The 22,768-nt window shown below is 32.8% G+C and overlaps 1 protein-coding gene across 1 annotated transcript in view; it reads left to right on the forward strand.

Annotated features, from left to right (window-relative positions):
* Positions 1–3,094: 3,094 nt before the first annotated feature.
* LOC114334066 (uncharacterized) overlaps positions 3,095–22,768 on the forward strand; it is a 116,677-nt gene continuing 97,003 nt past the window's right edge. Inside the window, exons 1-2 of the mRNA XM_028284078.1 lie at positions 3,095–3,125; positions 6,246–6,460. Coding sequence (XP_028139879.1) covers positions 3,095–3,125; positions 6,246–6,460 — 246 coding nt within the window. The remainder of the gene's footprint in view (positions 3,126–6,245; positions 6,461–22,768) is intronic.

Here is a 22,768-nt window from a genome sequence, read left to right on the forward strand (position 1 = left end):
ATGATATTATAATATGCTGAAGTCACGTCAGCTGCACTTCTGCCTCTGATGGACTCGTGCCACATAACACAAATATTTTCGCCATTCCCTAATGAGGCAAATGTTTCGTTGAACACGACAAGCCTGAAAATACACAAATAAAAAAAATAAGTACTATAATAAAACTATAATTTAAATCTATTTTGTAAAAATGGGGTGTTCCGTAATTTTGATAAATAAATAAATAAATAAGGTGGTATCAAGTATTGAAGCGTTTTTCAATGTATCAGATATCTGAAATATTTATGTAATCTAACAAAATGCAATTTAGGATAATTTGACGTTCAGATGAATTCCTTTTTTATGTGAGCATATTTATAATTTTGTAAGTATATTTTCTAGTACTATATCTAAATAATAATTAGCAGTTTGAATGTAAATTTCATGCAAAGTGAAAAACGAACAAAAAATTATAATCCTTAAAAAATCTTACCTTGATATAAATAACGAGTTCTTGGTTGACATTGTTGGCAAAACTAACACTTTCTGCATGTCAACACTAAACATTCTTTCGTCCTAATCCAGCTTTTCCTCCTGATCTGCTTGGTACGCCTGTCTGGCCTCTGTGTAGTATTCTTTATGTTCCTGATAATATACACAATATTTACAGTTGCATTTCAAATTATTCGCATCATTGGAATGAGCCTCGTGGATTGTGCAAACCTCGGATTCATCTTGGGATGGCCTACAGAAACCAATATTTTGTTTCTTAAAAACGCTTCTATAAAGATCATATCCAATTTTATGATTGGTACAAAAATCTTTCCACAAAAAAGATATCGTCAGTTCTGAAGGCAAGTATCTTCGATTAGGTGCATGTTTAAAGTTATAGTGAGATACGACTGGATTGAAGCAATTTATATGATTTATTATAAGTTATTCATGTTCCACTTTTTGGTCGTTTAAATTGGACCGAGCAATAAGCCCCCTGTCGTCTTTGGTTTTGGCAATTCCATTATCTGAAGTCCTTTTATTGGGTTAGCCTGTAGAAGGTAAAATGTAAAAAAAAATATATAATACGTAATTTTTAGCAGGGATTTCAAAAATCATGTAATTTTTTAAAACCTAGTAACTCGAGTTACTATGTTTTGTTAAAGTAGGGCAGAGATCAGCTGAGGAAGACTGTCATTTATTAAAATGGTAAAGAAGGAACTACAATCTTATGCGACTTCTATATTCATAAATATTAATTAAAAAATTTAAAATGGCTAAAAAGCCATGTATAGGTTAAATGAATTTAAAGTTAAGATACTAAATTTTAAAGTTAAATTTTCAAAAGATTACTATTATTACTATTGAAGTGAAATGTTAACGTGTATATTATAAGTTATCAAAATTCTCCCAAAAACAAAACTGTTATAGTTCGACCAAGTGTAGAAGAAGTTAGATGAAATCAAACCTAGGAGAAATATCATTTGACAAGCTCAGAGTTCGAAACCTGTTATTTAAAAAAAAATTTTTTAAAACCGTATTGGTTAATTCAGACAAATAACAAATATTTATTTGTTTAAAAATATGTAAAAAATTAACGAAAACTCAAGAATACCTAAAAGTAATGTTCAAAAGTAATATTCACTGTAAAGGGTTATTACCCTATATCTGTGGCTTTTGCCCAGTATTCATGTTTTTTGTTGTGTTGTTAAGCAATTGCTCTTCTATGAAGGTATTTTAAGAGGACGTAAGTTTTTCACTCATTTTTTATATAAAAAAATCTTATCTTAAATATGTCCTTTTAGGAAGCTCTGATGATGGCACGTTATGTGTTGAAAGTACTTAGCTGATATAAAATATATTTTTTACACACTATCAAAAGTTTTTTGAAAACATACACCTGTTTGCCGTTTTGACCTATTATTTTAGTAGCAAGTTTTGGATTTAAACCAGCGTCTTTTTGTAAGCTTACGATTTCGTAAGGTCTGAATATTCAAATTGCTCGTGCTGTATTTATTTTTTGCCCTTGATCAGAGTGCCTTTTGTGTTTCTAATTTTTTTTACCGCTTTACTATACGAGACATAGTTGATTCATAGATCCGTAATTTACGCACAGTATCTTTTTGTCTGCGTTCCTCATTTGCTAAAGAAAAATTTTTAAACAAACAACACTTCAATATGACATCTTGTCTTACTACGTACTTCCTTCCATTTCATATTAAACACCCTGATATGATATTATTAGACTGCATTTTTTTAATTACTACAAAGTTAATATTCTTTAAAGGCCAAAAATTCTACTTTATAGTAAACCAACTGAAAACATTTCTTCTCGTGCTACTGCTTTATTACGGCCATCTAAACTACAAAGGTCTGAGTCACAGTTGAACGTCCCTTTTACTCCTAAATAAAACCACCAAGTTCTTTCCCAAACAACTGCAAGGCAAATTTAATCCCCCCGTTAAACATAATGATACCCACATTCTACGCAGACACAATCCTAATCTCACTAATAATCTTATTATCTATATTGATCGCAGCTATGGCTATATAAACTTTTCTTATGAAAAGTTAATTTTGCTTTGGCGAGATGGGAGGGAACATCTGACGATGAACATTTTCATTAATCTGTTTGTCTCGGTAGATAATTACGCTTTTTGTCGTATCTAGATGTCGATGTTACATTTTTTTACTTGTTTTCTTTTGGGCTGTCGTAAAAGATAACATAATGGGGAGACAAAGTATTTCAATAGTATCGGCTTACATTAACAAAAGTTATTTAATTTGTCTAGAAATTAATATATTGATCTTTATTATTTTATAATATTGTAATATGTATATCAATAAAGCATTTCATACTTACGTGTTATCGTTTGAAAGCATTGGAAAATAATTAAGATGCCGAAAAGCGCGATAAGGCAGAAAAAGTAATATTATAATTAGAAAAAATAAAAATAATCGGTTTCGTTTTGATTGAAATCGACACCGTGTTTCGACGTCTACCCTTTATCAAGGGGGCTTCGCAATAAGACTGATTTGAATCAAAACGCCGAGAAGATATTATAAATATTCAAATATTTACACCGGAATATGGTTACACTGACCTCTAACGGGCAACTATGAGATGAGTGAAATGAATGTCGACAACGAATCAAGTAACCTGTTAATACAGGTACTAAGTACCAAACGGGCGACGCTAGTAAAATATTTCAACAATGTATCGCAGATTACCCATATGAAAGGATATCATTTTGTTCTAAATTTACGTGCATAGAAATCGGCGCACTTAAAAATTTGGTCATTTTTGATGTCTCATATTTCCTAAACCTGTTGGCCGATTTAAGTGATTTTTTAAACATCTTAAAACCTGATTATTTGACATTACAACTGTAATTATATTGTTGCTAAACAGGTAAATTTTAACTGTATACCGGGTGTACCAATCAAGCTGTGTTTTTTTCTCAAAGTTCGCATCACCCTGTGGAATATTCTAGCATAATAAAATACTTAAATTAAAACCCAACTATAGCCTCAGGTTTTCTTAACATTCTGTTTTTTGATTCATTCGTTTATGTTGGATAATAAAAGAGTTAGGTACTTTAACAACTAGACATGTTCTTCATTAATACACGGTGTTTCTAAATAAGTGCGGCAAACTTTAAGAAGTAATTTTGCATGAAAAGTAATGACAGTATTGTCGTTTTCGAGATACGGGGTACGAAGATACGGGAATTTTTTCTTACAAACTGACGATTTATTTTATTGCTTTAAATACAGTTGAGTTATGCCAATGAATTTGGTGGGTTTTAAGACGTAGTTATTGCACATTTTTTGACATACAATTAAGAATTTAATATTCACCATTAGCCGATTCAATATGACCAATCATATTTCCCGTATGCACGCTAATGGTGAATATAAAATTCTTAATTTTATGTCAAAAAATCCGCAATAACTATCTCTTAAAACCTACCAAATTTCATTTGCATATCTCAACTGGTTTTAAAGGAATAAATAAATCGTCAGTTTGTAAGAAAAACTTCAAAATCCCGTATCTTGGAAACGAAACATTTGCGGACATACTTTTATAAAGTCAAAGTCATTATTTTTTCATGCAAAATTAACCCCATAAGAGGAAACAGTAGCGATCAACAGGTAGCGAAAACGCGTTCTAAGATTGCGGCTGTAATTTTGAATATTTTTCGAGATATTTGGCACACTTATTCGTAATATAATAAAGAATGGCGTTACAGAGCCTAATTTGAAAAATATATTAATATGTGGAAATTACTTTTTAATTAAATACAATATTAAAAAACGAACCTGTACCGCCATTAAGAAGAACAAAAAAATACACTTTCTTCAAATAAACTTTTTTATCCGATGCCTAGATTTTGTGTCATTTTGGAGCTACTAATGAAATAAAAAATTTTATTAGTTCCAAAATGACACAAAATCTAGGTATCGTATAAAAAAGTTTATTTGATGAAAGTGTATTTTTTTGTTCTTCTTAATGGCGGTATTGGCTCGTTTTTTTAATATTGTACTTAATTACAGAGTTATATCCACATATTTATATATTTTTCAAATTGGGCTCTATACCGCCATTCTTTATTATATTACGAATACGTGTGCCAAATATCTCGAAAAAATATTCAAAATTACAGCCGCAATCTTGGAACCCGTTTTTGCTTCCTGTTGATCGCTACTGTATCACCTTAAAATTTGTCGCACTTATTTAGAAACACCGTATATTGATGAAGAACATGTCTAGTTGTTAAAGTACCTACCTTTTTTACTATCCAACATAAACGAATGAACCAAAAACAGAATATTAAGAAAACTTAAGGCTATAGTTGGATTTTAATTTCAGTATTTTGTAAATGCTAGAATATTACACAGGGTGATGCGAACTTTGAGAAAAAAACACAGTTTGTTTGGTACACCCGGTATACAATGAAAATTTACCTGTGGTAATATTATTGCAACATATTATAGCAACAATATTATTACAGTGGTATTGTTAAAGAATCAGGCTCTAGCATGTTTAAAAAATCACTTAAATTGGTCAACAGGTTTAGGAAATATGAGACATTGTTTTTTAAGACATTTATTTTATTGAGAGATCGTTTTTAAGACATCTATTATATCCTCTTGCGGAGAACTATGATGAAGATTCCTTAGCACAACTCTGTATAGTTTTTCCTCCGGTAATTTGTAGGTATGCCGTACTATTTTGTTAGAATCCAGGGTTTCTTTAATTAATTTGTAACTCTCAACTGTGTTTGGTAATATTTTATATTATTGTCCGTTAGTAATTTGTAAGTAAAATCCACTGTTGCTGATTTTATTAAGCCTAAAAGTTTTTGGACTTCTTTGGTAACTCCGTATAAAATAAATGGTGCAATTTTTTCCTTTTTAACAGGAACGACTTTTTCTTTTTCTTCTTGTTCATCGTGGATTTCATTTAATACTTCAAAATGATTATTTATTTTGACAGTATTATTTTCTTCGATGCGTGATTTTGCCTTTACTTTGTTCGTTGGACTATTGTTTATTCTTTTCCGTTTTCCTTTATACGATTCTACTGTTTGGAATTCATTTGGTTCGTATATTTCATAGTGTTTAATTGTATGTACATCGCGATTTTCTCCATCTTGGTTTGGCGAAGAAATTTCAATGGAGTGACTAGAGGTATTATTAATGTGTTGATTCTTTCCTTTCTTTCCTTTCTGATGTTGCGTATATTTCCAGTTTGGGACGATGAATGTATAGAACATGTTTTACTTAGAATAAAAAACATTTAATGTTATCGTCAACTTTTGCGGTCAAAATATAATAAAAAATTTCCACCCTGGAGATGAGGTCGCAACCACCCCCATGGTAAAAGCGCCTTTCAGAATCATATAGATTTTGATTCTTGGACTATCTATTACTTATTCTCAAATTTTAAAGCAAATCGATCCATTCTGGAAAAATTGCAAGGTGAAAAGCTTCGGTTCCTGGCCTACTAGGTTGGAAGAAAATTCTTGAGTGAAAGACCGAAAAACGTCCTTTATTTGGCCTTTTACTAAGATCTAAGGGCTTACTAGATGACTAGTCAAACCTAGGAGCGCCGGAGCTTCGGGGTTTGACAATAATATAAAACATTTTCTATTGTGTTAATAAGTTTATATCTTAGGAAAATCAACTATCAATTATTATGCAAAAATGTGAAAATTTCTTAGAAAATCTCCTAATAATCCTCATAATAAATAGATATTATTTTATTGCAGGGATAAATAGTAGCAAAAGTCTGAAAGGAATGCGTCTTAACGTACCACGGGCAGTACGCGTGGGCCATTCGGTGACTCTTGGTTGTGAGTACGACTTGGAGGGCTCCCCCCTCTATTCAGTAAAGTGGTACCGGGACAGCGGTGAGTTCTATAGATATGTGCCCAAGGAAGAACCGCCCACTAGAGTATTTCCCCAGCCGGGACTCCATGTTGATGTAAGTAGTTTATTTTTAGTAAATATTTAACTATATATTTTGAAGTAGAAAAGTTAAAAAAGAAACCTGGTCACCGGCATCCTTTGGTAACATCTAAACTGATACAACTCAGATAGGTATTATACTCATCTATCAATTTATTTAATATTTTTACTGTAAGTAGGGAATAGCTTAAGAAACAAAGTTTACCTATATCCTATGTCCTATATCCTAAGTTTAAAATATCCTATGCCGGTTTTATCTTGGGGGTGGATCCCATTCCTTCTCGGGGGTGGAAAATTTGTTGGTCAAAATAAACACGGAAGTAGCAAGAGAACCTAATTCTAAGCAAACACTGTTGTATGTTTTTTTTGAAAACTCTTTTCTGAATACTTCTGAATACATGCGTTTTAATGCATTCTACGTAGAAATAGCCTCGCTTGCACCTGTACCTTCTACATCGTGCTCTACATACTCGTTCGATTTTAAATGGGAGATCATTGAAAACATCATTCAAGCGCTATGCAAATAATCAAAACCGATATAATTTGACTTGAACTTTCAAATGCGGTAAGCAAAATTACTATTTTATTTTTAATCAAAAGTTATTCGGGTTCAAAAATTGCAATTTTTCGATTTTTTGAAAGTTCAACCGCGTTTATCTCGAAAACTATGCATCTTACGAAAAAACTTGTAAGAACATTTTTTCCTTATAATGATCCAAAAAATACAAAAAAAATGTTTTGTTTTGCGAGAAATCGCTGTTATGTAATTCCTCAAGTTCTTTGTTTATACCAATCTTATCGATATCCGGATCAACTGTTACCCAAAAAATTGTGTTCTACTGGTCAAAATACATAAAAAAAAAACATGGGTAAGTCCACCTGAATAAAGGAGGCCGTTGTACCCCCCCTGGCGACAGAACTATTAAATAATGTCTCGTAATTGCCCCACTTGACCCTATTTGCAAAAGAAATAAATATTGGTTTGAAATACATAGTGATTCCATGTAAGTTTGGTTGTGTATATTCAGCTCTTTTTCTCTTATGTTAACACCCAGGGTCAGCAACAGTTCTTGTTATTAATAATTAGTTAGAACTGTTATAATTAGTGTCATTGAGATTTTACACACATATATTTTATCTCTCTTGAAATTACCCTTGATGTCAGTACCTTTATTAATGTCCATACAAGTGTCAATTGCTTTGATAATATTTGTTTCATTTCATCTTAATTGACTACCTTATCATGTAAAGGCTTCTTCTTCTTGTAGTGCCTATCCGCTTCGGATGTTGGCGACCATCATGGAAATCTGTACTTTGAACACTGCTGCTCTAAAAAGATTTGTAGTGGTTGTGTTGAACCACGTGCGTAGATTTTCCCGATTTTGAAAGATAGAGCTGGTTCGCCCAGTTCGCAGTATAGGCTTTCTACAGGCCTTGTCCTGTAAGCCCCTAAAATTATTCTTAATGCTGTGTTGTGTATAGTATCTAAGCATTTTAATATTGAAGGGCGAGCAGATGTGTATGCAATACATCTATAATCAATTTTCGATCGAATAAGGCTTCTGTATATTTTTAGCAGCATTAGACCATCAGATCCCCAAGACTTGTTTGCTAAGCATCTCAATAAATTTAAGCCCTTTTGGCAAGAAAAGGTTAGTGTTTTAATGTAATTTTTCCACGACAGACGTTCGTCGAATATCATGCCCAGAAAATTTATGTGTGGAGTATAGCTTAATTTCTGGTTGTATAGGAATATTGATGATCGTTACTGCTCTGTTATGTTTCTTTTTGAGAATAATATGCAATTTGTTTTGTTTTGGGAAAAATTGTACCCAGACATTATAGACCAACGTTCGAAGGATGTTATGCATTGCTGAAGGCTTTGAGCCATGGTGCTAAGACATCTTTCCTTGATAAACACGATCATGTCATCTACGTAAAGTCTGGCTACAACTGGTTTCTTTAAGCCTTTTAAGACATCATTCATAGCAATTAAAAATAAAGTTGGGCTGAGAATTGATCCTTGTGGTGTGCCGTTTAATTGTTTCTTGGTTGATGATATTGTTCCAGAAATTCGGACTTAAAATTCTATTCGAGATAAAAAATTGCGTATGAAATTTATCATATTGCCTTTCAATCCCCAGTGATGTAGTTTATTTAGGATGATTTTATGGCATGTAGAATTAAAGGCTTTATTAATGTCAAAATAAATTGCTAGACATTTATCTTTAGTAGCAAATGCTTCGTGAATATGACTTTCTAGGTCAATGATGTTATTAAGTGTGCTTCTAGATGGTCGAAATCCGGATTGTTCGGGAATAAATAATTTGTGAGTTTCCAAAAACCATATTATTCTCTTATTAATAATTTTTGCTAGCAATTTACTCTAACAATTTACTAAAATAAAAAGTGACAAGAAACCAGATCGGACATAGATGTTCAAAACTATATGGTCGCCAAAAAGGAAGCGAAAGTAGCAGTAGCAAAAGCTAAAGCAGAAGCGTATTCAAACCTATACAATCAACTTGATACCAGGGAAGGCGAAGCAAATATATATATATATATATATATATATATATATATATATATATATATATATATATATATATATATAATAGCCAAACAGAGAGCAAAGAAAGCAAGAGATTTTAATCCGATTAGATGTATCCGAGATGAAAATAATAAAATACTAATTCACGAAAAGGATGCCAAAAGAGATGGAGAAAGTATTTTGACAGTTTATTAAATGAATAATTTGACAGACAGCCTGTGGAGTTACCGGAGACAGTAACAGCAATGGTTACCAGAATAACAAACGAGGAAGTGGCTCAAGCGCTTCAAAAAACAAAGAAAGGAAAAGCAGTCGGACCAGATGATATTCCTGGGGAAGTATGGAGAGCATTGGGAGAGACAGGAATAAGTTGGCTAGCAGGTCTATTTAATAGAATTATGGAAGTTGGACAAATGCCAGACGAATGGAGAAGCAGTATATTAGTACCTGTCTACAAAAACAAGGGAGACATACAACAATGCACAAACTACAGGGCTATAAAACTACTTAGCCACACTATGGTATTATAATATCACCCTGTACAAAAGATGTTTAAAACTCATTCAAAGTCATTAATCCATGTAGTATCTGTTATTGTATCAATAACCGCAAGTAACATTGAATTGTCATGTTTTGTTATTATTTAAATGTGTATATAAACATTAACTCGGTCGAGAAAGAGTATTATGATTATCGATGTAGTTGGAAGGTATTCACGTATAGGATAGGTCAAGTTAATATTGTAAACAACTTATGTAGTGAATCATCGACTTCGAATTAAATATAATGTTATCGGAAAACCTGAGTTTTAATTAATTGGGACCAGAAGGCATAACAACACACTATTTAATACAACACCATGAAAATATGGGAGAGAGTAATTGATAGACGGATACGTGAAGAAACCGAAATATCCGATAATCAATTTGGCTTTATGCAGGGCAGATCAACAACAGATGCAATTTTCATTGTAAGGCAACTGATGGAAAAATACAGGAATAAAAAGACCAACGCTCATATGGTATTCACTGATCTTGAGAAAGCATATAATAGAGTTCCTCGAGAGATTCTGTGGTGGGCCGTCAATAAGAAAGGAGTCCCTGGCGAATATGTAAAGATTGTGAGAGATATGTATGAGGGAGTAACGACTAGTGTTAGGATAGGTGTGGGAGAGACTGATAAATTTCAGGTGAAAGTAGGATTGCACCAAGGCTCGGTGCTTAGTCCTTATTTATTCTCATTAGTTTTGGACCAGATAACAGCGAAACTACAGGGTAGTATTCCATAGTGCCTAATGTATGCTGATGATGTAGTGTTAATAGGAAATAGTGAAAGAGAACAAAAACTGGAACAGTGGAGACAAGCTCTGGAGGAAAAAAGTTTAAAACTTAGTAGGAAAAAACAGAGTATTTGGAATGTTCATTTAAAGATGGAGTTACTACAAATAAAATGGTAGCTTTGGATGGTGAAATGATTGTGAAAAGCAATAGTTTTAAGTACCTAGGATCGGTATTACAGAGTAATTGAGAAATAGATGTAGATGCATGCAGTAGAATTAGGGCTGGATGGATGAAGTGGAAAGAAGCGAATGGTGTGTTGTGTGACAGAAAAATTCCAATGAAGTTGAAGGGAAAATTATATAAAACAGCCATAAGACCCGCTATGATGCACGGAACTGAATGTTGGGCAGTGAAAAAGAAAGAGGAACAACGAATGCATGTGGCGGAAATGAGAATGCTTAGATGGATGAGTGGAGTGACAAAGAAGAATAAAATTAGAAATGAGTATATTAGGGGAAGTCTAGGTGTGGCAACAATTGATGCCAAAATGAGAGAGCATAGGTTAAGATGGTTTGGTCATGTTCAACGTCGTCAAGACGTTAATCACCCAACACGAAGAATAGCTGAAGTACAGATTCCTGGAAGGAGTAGGAGAGGAAGACCAAAGAAGACCTGGGGGGAGACGATAAGGCAGGACATGTTGGTAAAGGGGATTAACATTGCTATGACCCAAGATAGAGTTGTGTGGAGAAATGCAATTAGGGAAGTCGAGGGAAAAGGCAAAAAGAATGATGATGATTTCTATCAATTTACTTATGGAGCAGGTTAGGGAGATTGGCCTGTAAGATTCAGGCAAGAGTGAAGATTTGTTAGATTTAAGTATGGGAATGATTGTTGCTTTCTTCCAAATTAAGGGGTAATCAATATTATTCCACATGGGATTAAAGATGTTCAGCAGGATTTTTTTCGCCGTTTCTGGGAGATTTTTTAAAAAAATAAGAGGGATGTCATCGGGACCAGAAGAACTGTCTTTTAGTGATGAGAGAGATTCCTCCATTTCTTCTTTTGTCAGTGGCTTGTTTAGAGAATCAAGATTTCCAAGCTCTTTGAATTCCGTAGGGAGAGCAATGTTATCATTGGTTATATTTCTGTTTATGGAAAGCTTATGATAATAGTGTGCGAATGCTTCACCTATTTTTTTGTTTGGTTTATTCATTTGCCGTCATAATCTAATGCTTTAATGACATTATGGTAAGCTTTGTTTCCATAAATACCTTGTATCTTCCTCCATGCCGATGATATTGTAGTGTTTCTGTTTCTGTTTATGCTTCCGACGAACTTCTTCCAAGACTCTTTTTTACTTTTGTTAGTAATATATCTTTCTTTTTCCCTATGTTTTTTGTATTCAATTATACTTGTTGCAGTTTTCTCCCTCCTACATCTATTTAGAGCAGATTTGCTGTTTTGTATTGCTTCGACACGTTCATCATTCCACCAAGGCACCGGTTTAAATTTCTTGATATGCTTTGTTTTTCCTATTGAAAACTCAGCGGCTATTATAATTATTTCGTTAAGTTTAGTTACTGCTGTATTTGCGTCCTTCAACTCATTAATTTTGTATATGTTATTCTCAATGATTTTTGAGAAGGAGCTCCAGTCGGCTTTCTTTATTTTCCATTTGTGATGGATACTATCTCCGTTTGATATTTTGTCTTTTATACTTGAATTCGTTAGTTTTATGGGAAAGTGGTCACTGCCTAGTAAGTCATCCATAACTCTCCATTCTAGGTAAGGACTAATAGTTGGGCTACATAATGAAAGATCGATGCTAGATGAATTGCCAGTAGCTATATTGAATCTAGTATCGCTGCCATCATTCAGTAGACTTATGTTCATGGTGTTGAATATGTTTGATAGAATTCGTTCCATTCTGTCTGTTTTCTGAGAACCCCAGGAGTAATTGTGGGCATTAAAATCTCATGGAAGAATGTAAGGAGTTCAAAGTCAGGAGAAATGTATATGTTGCAGATGGTGTAATTTAGTTGTGCTTTAATTTTTACGGCTGCCGCTTCTAGGTTTGTATTTATTCTAAGTTGTGTTGCTTGTAGATTCTTTGAGACGTAAATGGCTACGCCGCCACTCGCAACTTGTACATTTCGGTTTTTCACGAATTCATTTTATCCCCTCATTTTGTGGACATTTTCCTCTCGGAAGTGAGTTTCTTGTAAACACAATATGTCCAGAGAATGGAGGGCTATGATATGCTGTAGCATATTTAAACCGGTATAGTACCCATTTAAGTTCCACTGGAGTAACGACTCGAATGTATTTATTGGGTATCTTGAGATGGATTTGAGATATCGGATTGGGTATCACTTAAATCTTGGGATTGCTTTAGTAATTTGTTTTTTAGCCTTGTGATACGAGTTTTTAGCTTCTTAATGTTTGCGTGGGGATGAAGTTCTTCTAACATATCTATTAGCTTTGGAATATCTTCTGTGAAGTCTTCAGCAATGCTAAGAACATCCTTCGATCCGTATTTATTTTCTAGGAGCTGTTTAAGCCGATGGCTGTTGATTATGAAGGGAGGAGAATGGGAGTCGATATAGTTTATAATGGATTCAGTAAGTTCTATTTCCTGATCTGATGTATTAGATTTGGATTTTTTTGTTTTTCTGAACGACTGTTTGGGGAAGATAGAAGGTAGAAGTATTGAGTGGCATTTGTTCTTCTGGAGTAGCTGGAGACATATCTTCAGCTGTTCGTTTTGTTGCGGATGAAGTTGTTGAATTAGTAGTTTTTTCCGAGGTTGAAATATTTCCAGATTGAGCAGTGTGATCTGGATTTGTTACCAGATTGGATGTGATTAAAGCAGTATTGGGGACTTTTGCACAATTTTCTACTCCTGAGGAACTTTCGGGTAGAATATTATTTATTGTGTGGAAATTTATGTGGATTTGAACATTATGTGTGGGTTGTGATGATTGTTGGGTATGTGGATAAATATTGCCCGAAGGGCAGTGGGATGCAACATGACCAGATAGTTTGCAGGTGAAGCAGCGTTGACTGTCTAGGGCTAAAACGATATGATATGATAGATTCTCATGTGTTATTTCTAAGAATTCGGGTATGGTAATATCTGGGGAAGGAGCGATATACACCTGTCTTCCGAAGCTGAGTATGTGTTGGTATTCTGCATTTGATGCACCTATTCTAAGAAAGTTTATTGGAGAAACTAATTTTAATCCAATATTTTCCAGTAAGGTTACAAGAGATTTATGTGGGATCGTTGGGATTACATTCGATAATACTAGTCTGTCCGCTGGTGAAATTAGACGTCTTGCTCTGATGACTTGATTATTGACAACAATTTGACTATGATTAGTTAAAAACTCACAACCAGTGATTTATTGGTTAGATAAACACATATTCTGTTGTGTGAAATTCTGCTACAGAAAATGATGTTTATTGGTTTTACCAGAGGTCCCAATTGAAGAAGATAATCTTGAAGTTTTTCTCCCTGAATAGAGCCGAAGACAAGTGCCTGGTCCTTGTTAGGATACTTGTAGATATTTTTTGAGACAGTGCTTGCATAAGATGCGTTGTAGGTATTCATATTATTTAAATTGGAGCTATCATTATTATCCGGGTGAGTGTTGGTGGATGAAGATTGATTTGTAAATGTTGGTTGTGACATTATATTTAAAATATTCAAATATCAAAAGTTATTTTGTTAAATATAATTATAGTCCAAAACATTTTTCTCAGGCCGACCCTGCCTTTTGTTGTTAAAAATTCGTTATTTCGCTAGGCGAGTTTTTGCTAGCTAATTACTATTCAGTCGTGTGGTTCAACACCATCAAAAACATAGTATTTTGCTAATCTGTCATTACTCGTTTGATTATCAATATTTCTCTAATGCTCTCGTTGTTAATTATTTTTCTTCTAGATAAATAAACTGCCAATTACATACCTCAAATTCAAAAATTTCGGTCAATGATACCATGAAAGCGTACACACTGAAGTTTTTAGCTTTACCTATTTTCAGATATTTTGAATTTCTCAAGAGTACAAAATCACGTATTATTTTTTTCAAAAAAGTCAATAACACCAAAATGGTAACACCTAGATCGAATTTATTCTCAACAAAGTACCCCTAGAATCCAACAAGAAAGTGAAATACAAACTATTTAACGAGAAATTGAAAAATGCAATGTAAATCATATACTGAAGTTGGAGACTATTTCCGCTGTAACCGGTATAACCGGAAATAGTACATGTTTAAAAGTATTTTCATTAAAAAGTTCACTATAGAAAACCTTTATTTCGTATTTACATATTATAGTGGGGGAGGAAAATATGCTAAATTTGCAGTTAATCGGGCGTTATGGGGACCTATGGGATTGTGAAGAGTAGGTCCAAAAAATGTTTAGTTAAGTTTTCCATAAAGTGGGGGACTTTTCATTTTTAATTTAATTTTTCATTTCCAGCAATAATTGTTTTTTCCGATTGTAGCGCCATCTATCCATAATTCGTAAAAATGTCTCGAATAAAAGTTGTTTATTTTACGTAAAGAATCCGAATCTGCAATAAAAATTGGGGGCTCCTATTTAAGATTTTAAAGTTACCAAACCTACGTAAGAGGTCGTGTTTGATATCATTTGATAGATTTTTTAAAAATATTAAACACGTGTGTTTTTTAGTTTTTCGATTTCACGTTCATTTCGCGAAATATTCGCTTTTTTTGTGAAATTTTGTAACTCGCCGATTTCCTTACGCACTTTAATTCAAAAATCCTGGTGATGAAATTGATGCAGTATAATGCAGGGATTTTAATGAAATTTTTCGAATAGCTTCTAATTATCTTCTAATTCAAAGTCTACCGTATGCCGGTGTGTGCTTTTGTCTTGGGGTGGTTCCCAACCCTTCTCGGGGGTTGAACATTTTTTGGTTAAAATGACCACGGAAGTGGCTAGAGGACCTAATTCTACGCAAAAACTGTTGCATATTTTTTTTTGAAACCTCACTACTTTTTGAGTTATTTGTGGTTGAAAATTAGCCATTTTCATTGAAACATAACAACTGTTTCGAACGGTTTTTTGCGAATCGTAAAAACTATGCATCTAACTGAAAAAACTATAAAAAACATTTTTGTAGCTTATAAAAAAAAAACAAAGAGACTAGTTCCTTCATAAATCTTTTAGTTATAATACAAAAAGAGATATGGTAGATGAAAAAAAATTGTTTTTTGGTGCATGCTGAAATTGGCGTATTCAACTTGCAATAACAGCGAAATGGTCGATTTTAGGTGTATAATGCTATCAATAACTTTTTTAGTGCTTAAAAAAAGCCTTTAAAATGAGAAATATTAACGGTCGATTACATTCAAACTAACCGAGATATGCTGCAAAAAAACATTTATAACTAATGTATTTTAAGACAAAATGAGAAGTATATTTAACTCCCATCCACCAGAACTAAAATGCATCGTTTTCCTTCTACAACACCCTTTATTATAGTATTATTTTTATGCCCAAAATGTTGCACGGGTTTAAAATAAATTATTTTTAGAAAAAAACAAGATTAAATTATATAGGTCATTTTTAAATTTTCTAAAAAATCTTCTTTTTCTCCCTGTAACTTGAAAATGGTAAGAGATAGTAATAAAAAAATAAAAACAAATTTTTTATCTAAAAACCCCTACTTTTTTGTGCGGTATCTTTTTTTGTATCTCTTTTTCGGTATCATTTTCGAGTTACATGGAGAAAAAGAAGATTTTTAAGAAAATTTAAAAATGCTCTCTATAATTTGATCTTATTTTTTTTAAAACCATTCATTTTAAACTTGTCCAACTTTTTGAAGATAGAAATAACCCTATAATAAAAACTATTGCAGAAGGAAAACGATGTTCTCTGTTATTTTATGTTGAATACACTGATTTAAGCATGCATAAAAAAAAACAAACTTTTCTCACCTACCATATCTCTTTTTGTATTATAACTAGAAGATTTATGAAGGAACGAATCTCTTTGTTTTTTTATAAGTTACAACAATATTTTATATAGTTTTTTTCGTTAAATGCATAGTTTTTAAGTTATTCGCAAAAAACCTTCCGCAAAGGTGTCATTTTTCAATGAAAATGGCCAATTTCTAACCAACCGTAACTCAAAAAGTATTGAGTTTTCGAAAAAAAAAATACAGAATAGTTATTGCTTAGAATTAGGTTCTCTATCCGCTTTCGTGGCTATTACAAAAAAAAAATTTCCACCTAGAAGGGGTGGTGGAAATTCACCCCAAGATAAAAGCGCACATCAGTATAGTGTAGACTTTGTTTCTTGAGCTATTCACTACTTACTGTGACAATATCAAGTAAATCGATGTATTAGGATGGAATTCGGAGGCAAATACCCTCATTGACTGCCTTATTATAATAAATAGTTATACTCCGTCAAATTTACTTACCGTTGCACGTGCACTTACAGCAACTAGAAATATTTTATTGTGTACGCGTAGAAATAATATTTACAGATTTCTATTAATGTTAACTTAAAGAAATACACAATAATATCTTTCGTTTAATTTGTATAAATGGATTATAAAGCGATTTTATAAAGCACATTTGTTCGGAACACACTGTAACTGTAATCGAACGAAGGTGATATTTTGGCATAAATTGGTAACATTTATTTGACAGTTGCGTTGATTACACTTCATATTTGTTTTTATTCTGTACTATAAGTATTTGTTTTATTATATTTACTGTTTTCATTATGTATTTTAACGTAAGATTTTAAGTTATTTCTTGTTTTCTATTTCTAAAGTTTTTATTTATTTACATTGAATATTAATTTGTTTTGCTGTATAATCCACTATCTCAAAAATTAGGTGATGTATTTGATGTAAAATGAATTCAAGAATTTTTTGTAATTGGGCAACAATGTCAACTTAGACCTCTAACGTAGATAATGACGTGCAACGGTAAGTAAATTAGACGGACTGTAGTTTAATATTATCCAGGAAGTAGTTAGACTTTTTATAATGTAAAAACAAAAACGAAAAAAGTTTTTTGGCAGAATAGCAATTTAGTTGTCACCAGAGCTGACGAAGGGCACGAAAGAGAATCAATATTCTCTTTTACTGTCGAATTCAATTAACACAGATGCTTCTCATATTGGAGGATACTCTGACCTTTACCCTCGTTCAAATGAGGTAAAATTTCTAATATATTTTCTTGCGTGGTCCGAACAAACTTTAGAATTAATAAAAGTTGCTGTTCGATCCACTGAACGTTCTGATGTTATCCTATTGGTACAAGTCGATTCATTTATTAGACGTATAAATGTAATATAATACATTGATGTTATGTTGTTTTTCGTGTCTATCATTACCTGAATTTAGTTTGCGGTCTTATATTTTTCAATAATTTATTTAAATACCTACTTTTTTCGTCTCTGTAACTTCGATATGCAGTATGAGTATGATGCAAAGCTCTATAAGGGCGGATCCAGGACCGATTTTCGGGAGGGGCCATGAACTTTTTTTAGGGAGAGGTACCGGAGGTACTGGGGGTAATTTTTTAAAATTAGGCTTACAATGGTGAGTTTTAAGGCACTTTTCAGACTTTTACCGTGTGTAAAAGGTACCTTAAAATTCACCATTCATGCTGTAGTACCGATTCCTACACATTTCTTCGGATCCAAGTGCAGTTCTTTTAACAAGTTTAATACTATTTTTCCCAATGCTTCTCCTGTCAGGCATTGTTCTTTCCCTCTTTCTTAATTTTAACTAATTATTTTTAGGTTCTCATAAGCGTCAATGAACTTGACAAAGTCTTCACGAATGTTGTTATTGTGTATGTATCTCAAATGTAGAGAAAGCTGTTCCACGTGGGATACGTCGGTCGTTTCGTCAAATATGACAGGCAGAGTATCTAATAATTTGCACTTTGAACCCGATTCAATATTTGTTCAATTATTTCTTCACCACAACATGTTATTAATTAATTTTAACTGGTGCTACTAATGTATGTTGCTCAGAAAGATGCTGTGGATAGGTGTTATTTAAGAGTCTTATCTCCTGATGCGATTTTAAACCTTAACAATTCCCCACATTGCTAGTTCCAGTATCTTCGTCCAGAAGCAGAATGTCATCATCACGATGGTCTCTTAGAGGAATATTTTGCCGACCTAAGATAAGAACACTATAGACCCTACTATTGGTCGTAGCTTTCTTTATTTTTTTTTGTGTCTGTTTAGACCTCTGAGAGTATATCCGGTTAATGACAGACTTTTAAAAGTTGCGATAACTTAGAAACTGTAGAAAATCCAGCTCAAGCTGAACGCAGTCCTTGTGGTCTGATGTTTTTTCATGGGTTTGTATGGCTTCGTCTTTGGTCATGAGTTTGCTGAAAGATGTTAAAGGTTTCATGACAAGGCTTTGGGCTGTCATCCCTTTAATGTGACCATATTTTTCATTAGAAAAATAAAATGCAAAATACTTGTAAAACAATTCCTGTTGAATGTGCGAAAATACTAACCAAATCTTTTGTTCTAAGTGCTAGTGACCCAAGTAACGGTTCATTTCTTTTTATTCTTTGTGTGTATAGAATATGGAAATTGATACGATTTTGATGGCTGTCAAGGTCGTTCTAACAATTGGCACTTTGTAAAATTATCAACATTTTGATTTATAAAACATCCTATGTCATTCTTGAAGCTTCTGTTACTGTCTTTGTTCAATTCTAGTCCAGAAAACATATTTAAACCCTGTTTTGTACATGTGTTTGAAATTAAAAACATTTGAACTGCAAATATTTAAATTTATATTTTTTTAAATTCTCGGAGCCCCCTCCCTGGATCCGCCATTGCCTCTATGGAATAAATTCATTATTTCAGAAACAGAAACAGAAGAGAAACAGAAACACGTCAACTTTTATTTCTGATTAACCATAAATTTCTACATATGTGCTGGACAACATTACGTCATCAATGTTGGCTTAATGACGTAATCGATTTTTTAAGTCGATGCCTTAGAAGCCTTTCAAATGAGGTGCCCCGTGATTTCGCTTTGTACTAAGTATGTACATTAATCTTCTTTTCTCATTTTAAAGATTTATTGACTTACACCGATTATTGCTCAGTTTCACATTATAAAAATTTTGAACGTGCGAGGGTTGTCTCGTGCGGTAGTTTTGACGCACCTATCCTTTTCACACAATAAGAATTGAGTCGCACGAAGATATTTTGCTGTGTTGTTTGGTATATTATTTTTATTTACACTTTGTGGCTGAGGTAGGTACATGATACGATGTCTGATATGTATCATTACGATGTATCATTAAAATGGGTATTTTTTGTCCTTACTTTTGTCCTAATGTACTGTATTCGTCATTAATTCATTTGCAATTTCTATTCGTCAATTATTATTTCGTATGTTTTTAATTAAAAGTCTTAATTTGTTTTTTTAATCGTTGTTCTACTAAGTTATTTGTGGGATCTTGAATTAGCTAATACAATTTATGTAATAAACTATTCTAAATGGAAAATAAGCCACAATTTAACTTAAAAAATTATGTAATTAACAAAAATGAATAACCATTTTTACTCTGTGTGGAGTATGAAGGGAACCAGTCTCGTTGGAACTTTACCGCGCTGAGCAGATGTGACGTGAATTGTAAATTGTAGAATTCCCTCATCTTCCTTAGTCTCAGCATCCGTATGGCTTGCAAATTGTAGAAGCCTCGGAGGTGTAACCAGAGAAGGTTCCCATTGTTTTCATTCTGGTGGGATATGTTATATGCCATTAGAGTGAAAACTTAGTCTTATGTAATTAACGTTTCGACATCCGATTTGGGCATCGAAACGGTAATAAAAATTTTTTTAGTTAAATTGTGGCTTATGTCACGTTTAGAATAGTTTATTACAAAAATGCCACAAGGAAATAGCTTCAGAACAGCATTACAATCTATGTTTTTCATGTACAGAATTTAAAAGACCCTCTGCCATCCACTCGTTTTTAAATGTTGTTCCCCTAGTTTTAAATGTTGTTTTTAGATAATTTCACACAAGACATGACCGCCGCCCTACTCCAGTCTTCACCGAGTCGTTTACCCTATAAAACTAAATATAATTTCGTAGAATAAAAGGTATAGTTATATGGAGCGAAATCAAATTATAGCGTTCTGGTTACTTTATCTCAAATAATTCATTCGGTCCATCCTGTTAACGCAAAAATATACGGTTTATATATTTTTATATTCACTCATATTGATAGAACACCCTCTATACTCAACGTTAATTGCAACTATGTAAAATAAAGTTTATTATAATATACTTAGCAGTTTTAATTATTGTTGTTATCAGTAACATATAAATAATTTTGCTGTACTTATAGTTGATGTGGTGAGACCGCTCCCGTCTGGAAAAATTTCTGATTCGGTTACTTTGTGGATTCCTATTCAAAAATGTCCCCTTTAAACAAATCTGAAGGGTGCCGGGCCGAATTTTTGGGCAGAAATTGTTTAAACAATTTTTTAAACAAATACAAAAGATCACTTTTTTTGCTCCGGAACATGTATTTTTAAATTTTGTGGGTAATTCTAAACAATAAAGGTATCTTGTAAATTTTCTCAAAAATTCATATTTAAATCTAATCTAAAAACTCATATTTAAATTAGTATTTTTGAGGTTGCCAGATACTTGAATTGAAGTTTAGACATTCAGCTTCAAGATTCTGAAGAGTGATTGCGTCTAACCTTAACTTATACCGTTGTTTTTTAATTGTTATATATGCGTGTTTATCCGATTTTTTTGCCGGTGCGGCGAGCCCTATTTCAAAAATCTCCTATTTTCCCCCGAAAAATATTTTTTCTAGTTTTTTTTTGGAATATTCTAAATAAAATAAGTTTCTTGATATTTTTCTCAAAAGTTAACATTTTTAAAGTTATAAGCGATTTAAAATCCAAAAATGCGTTTTTTGGAATTTTTCGGATTTTAAATCGCTTATAACTTTAAAACTATTAATTTTTGAGAAAAATGTCAAGAAACTTATTTTATTTAGAATATTCCAAAAAATCTAGAGAAAATATTTTTTGGAGTAAAATAGGAGATTTTTGAAATAGAGCTCGCCGCACCGGCAAAAAAATCGGATAAACACGCATATTTAACAATTAAAAAACAACGGTATGAATTAAGGTTAGACGTAACCACTCTTCAGAATCTTGAGGCTGAATGTTTAATCTTCAATTTAAGTATCTGGAAACCTCAAAAATACTCATTCAAATATGAGTTTTTAGGCCTCGAAAATGCGTATTTTCGCATTTTTCAGATTTTAAATCGCCTATAACTCGAAAACTATCAATTTTTAAGAAAAATTACAAGATACCTTTCTCGTCTAAAATGACCCAACAAACCTAAAAAATTTATGTTCCAGAGCAAAAACCGTAATCTTTTGTATTTGTTTAAAAAAATTGTTTAAACAATTTCTGCCCAAAAATTTCGTCCGGCACCCTTCAGATTTGTTTAAAGGGGACAATTTTGAATAGGAATCCACAAAGAAACCGAATCAGAAATTTTTTTCAGACGAGAGCGGTCTCACCACATGGACTATTATCAAATGTGGTTTTTTCTTTATCACCTAATTCGTCAAATTCATTGTTAAGTGCACGGCATACACCATTCCAACCATTTCTCGTTAAGTTTCTATCTTTATATATTTCTATTGTTCTGTCCCAAAGAACAGGTCTCGCTTCAATTAACGTTATTAATATTTCACTGTCAATCTCAGATATCATAATATAAAATATATGCACCTACTTCAAACAACCACAAAGCGTAAATGAAAATAATGTGCCAAACAACCAAGAAAATTACCTTCGTGCGACTGAACGACAGTATCATATGAAAGGATGCATTAAGTCCCCTATGCTACTGGGTGCGTAAAGACGGCACGGCTGCCGTCTGTTGTTGTAAGCGAGGGACGGCGACTTCACCGAACGTTCCAACCACCGTCTAGTCCCAGGCAACCAAGTGACGTCATATAACGTCGAGGTAACGTCAGTTTTGGTTGAATATATACACGTGTTTAAAAATTACGTCATATAGACGTCTTTTGTAAGTGATTTTTAATACGTAAGTTTAATGACGTTTAAAATACGTTTAAAAAACGTTTTTATTTCAGACAGTTTAAGTCTGACGTCACAAGATTGGGAGGAGCTTGTTTGTATTATCTACTCCAAACAATTTCGTTAAATAATGTTCATAAGAAATTTCTCATTTATTGTGTACGTGGTTTGTGTCTTGTGTAATAAAATAAGACTTTTCATTTAGATATTTAGTTGAAGAAACGTGTTAATTAAGAGATTTGTATTCGTTTTTGCTCAGTGAGTTAGTTGAATGCAATATGATTCTTGACAACTGTTTGAGGTTATGTTTATTTTCTGTAAATGAACTAATTATGTGTTATCGAGTTTAATTAAATAGATACTACAGATACT

This window comes from Diabrotica virgifera, chromosome 4 (assembly GCF_917563875.1).
Source record: "Diabrotica virgifera virgifera chromosome 4, PGI_DIABVI_V3a".
NCBI classification, from domain to species: Eukaryota; Metazoa; Arthropoda; class Insecta; order Coleoptera; family Chrysomelidae; genus Diabrotica; species Diabrotica virgifera.